General features: G+C 47.2%; 1 protein-coding gene across 1 annotated transcript; it reads right to left on the minus strand.

Moving 5' to 3' along the window:
* Nucleotides 1-208: 208 nt before the first annotated feature.
* LOC149431433 (uncharacterized) lies at nt 209-10,068 on the minus strand (the record flags this gene model as incomplete). The annotated part of the gene is made up of 3 exons (XM_089665613.1): nt 209-714; nt 4,117-4,193; nt 6,478-10,068. Coding segments are annotated over 3 exons (3,770 nt in total), but the record flags the coding sequence as incomplete, so codon positions are not given.
* Between the last annotated feature and the right edge of the window lie 86 nt (nt 10,069-10,154).

The raw sequence follows: 10,154 nt of genomic DNA on the forward strand, positions 1-10,154 counted from the left end.
TTCTAATGACTCCCGGCCTGTAGGGATTGGCAGCGAATGTCTTACAATATCATATTTTCCAAATCATCTAAATGCATATTCTGTAAAAAAACTAGGAGTCCAGCCCCTTTTGAATGCAAAACTCAGATCCTCAAAGGAGGGAACTTCCTGCTTTCAGTGCCACCTATCTATTTCATGTTGGTTGCGCCAATGACATCATCAGTCTACATTTTAAATGGTAAAGTCTTTAATAAAAAATAAGTATTTATATTATATAGTTGTTTTTGTTTAAGCTGGAAGTCCAGCCCCTTCGAATGAAACACTCAGATCCTCAGAGGAGGGGACTTCTTTTTTCAGTGCCATCTGGTGGCCAATTGCAGCAATGGCTGTGCTGGCCACACCATTGACTCCCGGCCTGTAGGGATTGGCAGTGAAAGTCTTACAGTATCACATTTCTCCAAATCATCTCTATTCATATTCTGTAAATAGTTGGGAGTCCAGCCCCTTTTGAATGAAGCAGATCCGCAGGGGAGGGGACTCCCAATACAAACGGCCAAAAAAAAAGTGTATTCCATGTTTCACCAAGTGCTGTATTAGTATCGAACGTTGTGTAGAATCTTCTGGAGGGTCGGACTAATAGAGAGCGAGTGAAGAGCATTTCACCGTGGTCCGGTTCACCCCATAGGTCAGTGTGGCGTCTCCAGTGCGTGACAGGGAACGCAATACACTGCATGTCTGCAAAACACAAGAGAGTCCTGTAAATGGCGGGAACACGAGCAACCTTCAATGATTTGTGTTCTACAATATACAGTAACAAAGGAAGCAGAAAACTGAGCATCCAATAAGAAAGCATCATTTTAAAGCTGAGCACAAAATCATTTAAATATATCCCACAATCGCCATGAAGGATCTAAATCCACTGTGTGCACCAAACACCTGTACAAACCCAGCTATCACCTTGTAAAAGTAGCAGTGACATCACCACTAGGTGTACATAGCCCATGTAGAGAGTAGAGATATGGGAGGGGCCCAGAAGGTTCCACCCACTACAGAAAACTACAGGAGGGGGGCGGAGACAAGACCAGTCACCCTGCACAAGGAGAGAGAGAGCAGAGCGGTGGGAAGGGCCCAGAAGGCTCCACCCACTACAGAAAACTACATGAGGAGACGGAGACAAGACCAGTCACCCTGCACAAGCAGAGAGAGAGCAGAGCGGTGGGAAGGGCCCAGCAGGCACCACCCACTACAGAGAACTACAGGAAGGGGCGGAGACAAGACCAGTCACCCTGCACACGGATTGGCTGATCCCAGAGTTGATCTGGCCATACACTGCTAGTTTTTTTTTTTGCTCAGCCAGCAGATTGAAGAAATAAAAAACTATTAAGTTCCTCAATAAACCCCCAGCTGATTGGCTGCAGCTGGGAGAAATGTTCCACTATGCCCCTTCCATAGAGGTCGATCGATAGACCAGCTTGTGTTGAGACGGGTCGGCCCCATGATGCATGAATTCAGCCAGCTGAGCTGCAGTTTGGACCCTCTGGCAGAACATGTGACCCCGGCAATTCATATCCGTGACCTGTGCCCGGCTGTACCAGGAAGACGTCCCCTCTTCTCTTTGTATTGCTTCCTTTGTGGCCGCCTATATCACACTGACCACACTAGGCATACGAGCACATCCATGTCAGCGTGGTCAGTTTTCTGGCTGTGCTGGGAGAGCAGCCTGCCTGTCCTTCAGTGGTCAGACTTGTGCTGACACGCCCCTCTGCACAGCCATTCACAGTGAAGATCAGTGTACTCCTGTTTCTCTGCCTCCTGCGGACACCCCCCCTCCTGCAGTCTCCACCCCCCTCCTGCAGTCTCCACCCCCCCCCTCCTGCAGTCTCCACCCTCCCCCCCCTCCTGCAGTCTCCACCCCCCAGCTCTCTAAGCTCCATTTGCAGCTGAGAACAGAGGTCATGTGATCGCTCAGAAAGAAGGAAGAAAAGGTGTTTTCTACAGAGTACCCCCTTGCATCAGAGTCCTCATCCAAATCCCTCCTTACATCAGGATCCCCATCAAAGTCCTGCCTTATTTCAAAGTCCCTATCAGAGTTCCCCCTTACATCAGAGTCCTCATCCAAATCCCTCCTTACATCAGGGTCCCCATCAGACTCCTGACTTATTTCAGAGCCCCTCTAATACCAAAGTCCCTTTCAAACTTTCTCTTTACATCAGTATCTCATTCGAAGCCCCCCACTTCCTTACATCAGAATCCCCACTAGAGTCCTCCTTACATCAGAGTCCCTTCTTACATTTAATGTGCCCAACAAAGTACTCTCTACATCAAAGTCCCTCTTTACAGCAGGTTCCGTATCAGAGCCACCCCCCCCCCATCAGAGTCCCCTTCAAAGTATCCTCTTACATCAGAGTCCCCCTTACATCAGAGTCCACATCAGAGTCCCTCTTACATCAGAGTCCCTTCTTACATTAATGTGCCCAACAAAGTACTCTCTACATCAAAGTTCCTCTTTGTAGCCAGGTCTGTATCAGAGCCACCCCCTCCCCCCCATCAGAGTCCCCACCAAAGTGTCCTCTTACATCAGATTCACCCTTACATCAGAGTCCCCCTTACATCAGAGTCCACATCACAATCCTCTTTACATCAGAGTCCCCCTTACATCAGAGTCCATATCAGAGTCCCTCTTACATCTGAGTCCACATCATAGTCCTCCTTACACCAGAGTCCACATCAGAGTCCCCCTTACACCAGAGTCCACATCATAGTCCCTCTTACACCAGAGTCCACATCAAAGTCCCCCTTACATCATAGTCCCTCTTACATCAGAGTCCACATCATAGTCCTCCTTACACCAGAGTCTACATCATAGTCCCCCTTACACCAGAGTGCACATCAGAGTCCCCCTTACACCAGAGTCCACATCATAGTCCCTCTTACATCAGAGTCCACATCATAGTCCTCCTTACACCAGAGTCCACATCATAGTCCCCCTTACACCAGAGTGCACATCAGAGTCCCCCTTACACCAGAGTCCACATCATAGTCCCTCTTACACCAGAGGCCAAATCATAGTCCCCCTTACATCAGTCCACATCATAGTCCCCCTTACATCAGTCCACATCAGAGTCCCCCTTACATCAGTGTACACAACAGAATCTCTCTTATATCAGGGCACCCAAAAGAGTCTCCATCCCTATCAGAATCCCTCTTATATTAGAGTCCCCATCAGAATGCCTCCTTACATCAAAGTCTCCAGTCAGAGTCTCCCTTACATCAGGGTCCCCAGTCAGAGTCTCCCTTACATCAGGGTCCCCAGTCAGAGTCTCCCTTACATCAGGGTCCCCAGTCGGAGTCTCCCTTACATCAGGGTCCCCAATCGGAGTCTCCCTAGCATCAGAGTCCCCAATCGGAGTCTCCCTTACATCAGGGTCCCTAATCTGAGTCTCCCTTGCATCAGGGACCCAAATCGGAGTCTCCCTTGCATCAGAGTCCCCAATCAGAGTCTCCCTTGCATCAGGGTCCCCAATCAGAGTCTTCCTTGCATCAGGGACCCCAATCAGAGTCTCCCTTACATCAGGGCCCCCTACACAGTGGAAACTGATCACATCAGCTGCGGATCAGAGAAAGGCGTGTAGCGATGCACATTTGGCCCACGGGCCGTAGTTTGGAGACCCCAGTCAAGCCCATCTAATTCTAGTACATCTACCACTCCCCTCCTCCCCAGACTGACAATATGGCTGTTCAAAGGTGCCTCCATTGCTCCTCCATCCAGAGTGAGGACACCTTAGGAGGTGTGTTACTGGCAGGATCACCAGAAGAAATAAAGGAAAGAAGCCTAAAGAAGGAAAACAAATGCAGCCGTCACATCTAAGAACAGGAAATCGGCGATATAATAAAATGTTTGTTTTTTTAGGTTTAGAAAACTGAATGCAGAGATCCCAGATATACGGAAAAATGGATTCTGGGTCTGCGTTCACTTTGATCCCCCCCAAAGGGGCGCCTGCGTGGGGTTCAATCGACCAAAAACTAAAAATGGCAGTTTTGTCGGAAATCATCGATGAGCCGCAATGTCTGAGCCAAGAGGCAATGCCCAGATTATGCTGTTCAAAAAGTGTCCAGAGGGGGGCAGTGTGACATTACCTGCTGTAGTAAGACGCTCATTACAGTTGAATCTATGGCAAAGGAGCTTTGCATGATGAACCTCAACACAAGGGAACCTTCAAGAGAAGAAACGTCATTTGTGATCAGAAATACAGAATTTATTGCAGGTACTTATATAGCGCCATCAATCTACATATATATTGTACATTCCCATCAGTCCCCGCCCCCGAGGAGCATACAATCTAAGGTCCCTAACTTCACATCCATACATACACATACTAGGGACAATTCAGACAGGAGCCAATTAACCTCCCAGCATGTCTTTGGAGTGTGGGAGGAAACTGGAGTACCCGGAAGAAACTCACGCAGGCACAGGGAGAACATGCAAACTGTAGGCAGGTGGTGCCATGGTTGGGATTCGAACCAACAACCCCTAGTACTGCCAGGTGGAAATGCTAACCATTTAGCCACTGTGCTGCCCACTTTACATACATATTGTACATTCACATCAGTCCCCGCCCCCGAGGAGCGTACAATCTACGGTCCCTAACTCACATTCATACATACACATACTAGGGACAATTTGGACAGGAGCCAATTAACCTACCAGCATGTCTATGGAGTGTGGGAGGAAACCGGAGTACCCGGAGGAAACCCACGCAGGCAGAACATGCAAACTGCAGGCAGGTGGTGCCGTGGCCAGGACTTGAACCCATGACCCAAGTACTGCCAGGCGGAAGTGCTAACCACTTATGCAGGCCATAGATGGGTCAAAAACTGTCCATTTTAAAAAAACAAACAAACGATAAATCGGTCGTTCGATTGGCCGACGTTACCACCAACGGTAAAAAATCGGTCGATTTTCGTCCCGTCTACGGCCCGCATTTAATGACTTCTGTCCCTGCAGAGAGCTCCGCTATCATATTTTATATGAAAAGTCTTTCGGTTGCAACAATGTATCCATTTGTATCCATTTCAGATACAGATGTTTTTATTCGGATACTAATGGATACATTGTTGTAACCGCAAGACTTTCATATAAAATATAATAGCGGACTGGAATTCTTCTTTTTCTTCTTCTTTTCTTTTTCTTTTTCGTTTTCTTCTTTTCTTTTTCTTCTACTTCTTCTTTTCCTACTTTTTCTTCTTCTTTTTCTTCTTTCTCTTCCTCTTCTTTTTCTTCTTGCAGGTCACGGCTCATGTGCAGATTTTTTATCGGTAAAAAGATTGGCCGATTTGCCCATCATTGGCGGGAAAATTGGCCAATCGGCAAAATCGACAGATTTTTTTTTCAACTTTACCGATATAAAAAATGTGCCAAAACCCCAAAAAGGGCCGACCAATTAACCCACTAACGGTGCGAAAATCGGGCGATTTTTTTTTTTTTTGGCCAAAAAAATCGGTCAATTTTCGACCCAACTATGGCCTGCATCAGCCACTGTGTTGCCTTAGTATGAGAATATCTGTTGTTGCTCGGGGGATCTATTGTTGCTTGTGGTTACCTATTTTTGCAGGGTCGGGTTTGTTGTTGCTGTGGGATCTATTGTTGCTGAGGGTGTTTACAATTCCTGGGTGAGTTTATTGTTGCCTGGGGGGGGTCTATTGTTGCTTGGTCAGATCTGTTATTGCTTAGGGGATCTATTGTTGCAGGGTGGGTTTATTGTTGCTGGGGGATCTATTATTGCTCAGTTGGATCTATTGTTGCTGGGGGTGTTTATTCTTCATGAGTGGGTGTATTGTTGCCAGGGGATCTATTGTTGCTGCGTGAATCTATTGTTTCTGGGGGGGGGGATATTGTTGCTGGGTGGATCTATTGTTGCTTTGTGGGTTTATTGTTGCTTGGGGTGTCTATTGTTGCTGGATGATCTATTGTTGCTGGGGGTGTCTATTGTTGCCAGCGAGGATCTATTTTGGCTGGAGTGTCTATTGTTGCTTGGGATGACTTGGCTCCTGACTTCCGATATGCCTTGGATACTCGATCCCTGAGATTTCCCTACTCTGTTCTGGAAGTTTTGGGTGTCCTCACCCACGATTGCATGTTCCCGGCTCCTCCTGCATGATTGCATGTTCCCGGCTCCTCCTGCATGATTGCATGTTCCCGGCTCCTCCTGTTACATTTGTCATATTATTAATCCAGCTGGGAAAGTTGGGAGCCCCTCGTGGTGGCCACCGATGTGTAGGCCAGGATCTCACAGACAGATACCTAACCAATAGAGTCCTTGAGTGATAATATGGACCGCCGGGTGGTTCAACTCTCGGGAAGTTTACCAAAACACCAGACATGTTTCTGCAAGAATTACAATGCGGTCCAGTACAGCAAGTCCTACAAGGAAACCATCAACGTCTATAACTCCGAAATGTAATAAATAGGTAAGCTGACAGTAACTGGAAGAGACCTACCTGTTGCAACGGAGGAGTACTGTGTGCTGCTGAAGCTAGATTTAGTTGTGGCCCAGTTTGGAGATGGAGTTGTGGAATTAGATGGAGATTGGGTGGTAGGTGGTGGTGTTTGTGCTGTAGGAGTGGTGGGTGATGTTGTGGTTCCTGCTATTGTAGTGTTAGGTAGTGTTGTAGTGGTGGGTGGTGTTGTGGTTCCTGCTATTGTAGTGTTAGGTAGTGTTGTAGTGGTAGGTGGTGTTGTGGTTCCTGCTATTGTAGTGTTAGGTAGTGTTGTAGTGGTGGGTGGTGTTGTGGTTCCTGCTATTGTAGTGTTAGGTAGTGTTGTAGTGGTGGGTGGTGTTGTGGTTCCTGCTATTGTAGTGTTAGGTGGTGTTGTAGTGGTGGGTGGTGTTGTGGTTCCTGCTATTGTAGTGTTAGGTGGTGTTGTAGTGGTGGGTGGTGTTGTGGTTCCTGCTATTGTAGTGTTAGGTAGTGTTGTAGTGGTAGGTGGTGTTGTGGTTCCTGCTATTGTAGTGTTAGGTGGTGTTGTGGTTCCTGCTATTGTAGCGTTAGGTGGTGTTGTAGTGGTGGGTGGTGTTGTGGTTCCTGCTATTGTAGTGTTAGGTAGTGTTGTAGTGGTAGGTGATGTTGTGGTTTCTGGTGTTGGAGTGGTAGGTGGTGTTGTGGTTTGAACTATTGGAGTGGTAGGTGGTGTTGTGGTTTCTGGTGTTGGAGTGGTAGGGAATGCTGTGGTTTGAACTATTGGAGTGGTAGGTGGTGTTGTGGTTTCTGGTGTTGGAGTGGTAGGGAATGCTGTGGTTTGAACTATTGTAGTAGTAGGGAATGTTGTGGTTTGAATCATTGGAGTGGTAGGAGGTGTTGTGGTTTCTGCTATTGTAGTGGTAGGTGGTGTAGTTTGCACTACTGGATTGAAAGGCAGTGTCATGGTTTCTGGTATTGGAGTGGTGGATGGTGTTGTGGATTCTGGTATTGGAGTGGTGGGTGGTGTTGTGGATTCTGGTATTGGAGTGGTGGGTGGTGTTGTGGTTTGCACTACTGGAGTGGTGGGTGGTGGTGTTGTTTCTGGTATTGTAGTGGTAGGTAGCGTTGTGGTTTGTACTATTGGATTGATAGGTGGGGTTGTGGATTCTGGTATTGGAGTGGGGGGTGATGTTGTTGTTTGCGCTATTATAGTGGTAGGTAGTGTTGTGATTTGCACAACTGCAGTGGTAGGTGCTGTTGTGGTTTCTGATATTGAAGTGGTAGGTGGTGTAGTTTGCACTACTGGATTGAAAGGGAGTGTCATGGTTTCTGGTATTAGAGTGGTGGGTGGTGTGGTTGTTTGCACTGCTGGAGTGGTGAGTAGTGGTGTAGTTTGCGCTATTGTAGTGGTAGTTGGTGTTGTGATTTGAACTACTGAAGTAGTAGGTGGTGGTGTGGTTTCTGTTATTGTAGTAGTAGGTAGTGTTGTGATTTGCACAACTGAAGTGGTGGGTGGTGTTGTGGTTTGAACTATTGGAGTGGTAGGTAGTGTTGTAGTTTGCGGTATTGTAGTGGTAGTTGGTGTTGTGGTTTCTGGTATTGGAGTGGTAGATGGTGGTGTTGCGGTTGTTGTTGGTGTGGATTCAGTCGTAGTTGAGGTTGTACTGTTAGTTGCTAGTATGGCCTCAGTTCTGCTTGAGGTTGTAGTCTCAGTTGTTGGTGTCGTCTCCGTTGTGGTTGAAGTTGTAATCTTAGCTGTCGGTATAGATTCAGTTGTGGTTGTGTTTGCAGTTGTTGCTATGGTTTCAGTTATAGTTGAGGTTGTGGTCTCAGTTGTAAACGTATTTGTGGTTGAAGTTGTTCTTGTAGATTCAGTTGTGGTTGATATTGTAGTTTCACTAGTCTCAGTTGTTGGTGTGAATTTAGTTGTGGATGAGGTTGTACTGTCAGTTGTTGTTGGTGTGGTCTCAGTTGTAGTAGAGGTTGTAGTCTCAGTTTTTGGTGTGGACTCCGTTGCATTAAAGGTTGTACTCCTGGTTGTTGGTGGGGACCCAGTTGTTGTTGAGGTTGTAGTCTCAGTTGTTGGTGTGATCTCAGTTGTAATAGAGGTTGTAGTCTCAGTTGTTGCTGTGGACACTGTTGCATTAAAGGTTGTAGTCCTGGTTGTTGGTGGGGACCCAGTTGTTGTTGAGGTTGTAGTCTCAGTTGTTGGTGTGGTCTCAGTTGTTGCTGTGGACACCGTTGCATTAAAGGTTGTAGTCCCGGTTGTTGGTGGGGTCCCAGTTGTTGTTGAGGTTGTACTCCCGGTTGTTGGTGGGGACCCAGTTGTTGTTGAGCTTGTACTCCCGGTTGTTGGTGGGGACCCAGTTGTTGTTGAGGTTGTAGTCTCAGTTGTTGGTGTGGTCTCAGTTGTAATAGAGGTTGTAGTCTCAGTTGTTGCTGTGGACACCGTTGCATTAAAGGTTGTAGTCCCAGTTGTTGGTGGGGACCCAGTTGTTGTTAAGCTTGTACTCCCGGTTGTTGGTGGGGACCCAATTGTTGTTGAGGTTGTAGTCTCAGTTGTTGGTGTGGTCTCAGTTGTAGTAGAGGTTGTAGTCTCAGTTGTTGCTGTGGACACCGTTGCATTAAGGGTTGTAGTCCCGGTTGTTGGTGGGGACCCAGTTGTTGTTGAGGTTGTAGTCTCAGTTGTTGGTGTGATCTCAGTTGTAATAGAGGTTGTAGTCTCAGTTGTTGCTGTGGACACCGTTGCATTAAAGGTTGTAGTCCTGGTTGTTGGTGGGGACCCAGTTGTTGTTGAGGTTGTAGTCTCAGTTGTTGGTGTGGTCTCAGTTGTTGCTGTGGACACCGTTGCATTAAAGGTTGTAGTTCCGGTTGTTGGTGGGGTCCCAGTTGTTGTTGAGGTTGTACTCCCGGTTGTTGGTGGGGACCCAGTTGTTGTTGAGCTTGTACTCCCGGTTGTTGGTGGGGACCCAATTGTTGTTGAGGTTGTAGTCTCAGTTGTTGGTGTGGTCTCAGTTGTAGTAGAGGTTGTAGTCTCAGTTGTTGCTGTGGACACCGTTGCATTAAAGGTTGTAGTCCCAGTTGTTGGTGGGGACCCAGTTGTTGTTGAGCTTGTACTCCCGGTTGTTGGTGGGGACCCAGTTGTAGTAGAGGTTGTAGTCTCAGTTGTTGCTGTGGACACCGTTGCATTAAAGGTTGTAGTCCCGGTTGTTGGTGGGGACCCAGTTGTTGTTGAGGTTGTAGTCTCAGTTGTTGGTGTGGTCTTAGTTGTAATAGAGGTTGTAGTCTCAGTTGTTGCTGTGGACACCGTTGCATTAAAGGTTGTAGTCCCGGTTGTTGGTGGGGACCCAGTTGTTGTTGAGGCTGTATTCTCAGTTGTTGGTGTGGTCTCAGTTGTAGAGGTTGTAGTCTCAGTTGTTGGTGTGGTCTCAGTTGTAGAGGTTGTAGTCTCAGTTGTTGGTGTGGACTCCGTTGCATTAAAGGTTGAAGTCCCGGTTGTCGGTGTGGACTCAGTTATTGAGGTTGTAGTCTCAGTAGTTGTTATGGGCCCAGCTGTGGTTGAAGTTGTAGACTCTGTTGTTGATGGAGAATCGGTTATCACTGAAGCTGTAGTTATAGTTGCTGCAAAAGCTAACAGAACAGAAAATGAACAAAATATCAGTGTAATTCCATAGGATGGAAGAGAATCGAGCACTAATATTGCTAGGGAGTGGCTG

Source organism: Staurois parvus, unplaced genomic scaffold, assembly GCF_062004578.1.
Source record: "Staurois parvus isolate SC_StPar_1 unplaced genomic scaffold, SC_StPar_1.0 ptg002263l, whole genome shotgun sequence".
Lineage (NCBI taxonomy): Eukaryota > Metazoa > Chordata > Amphibia > Anura > Ranidae > Staurois > Staurois parvus.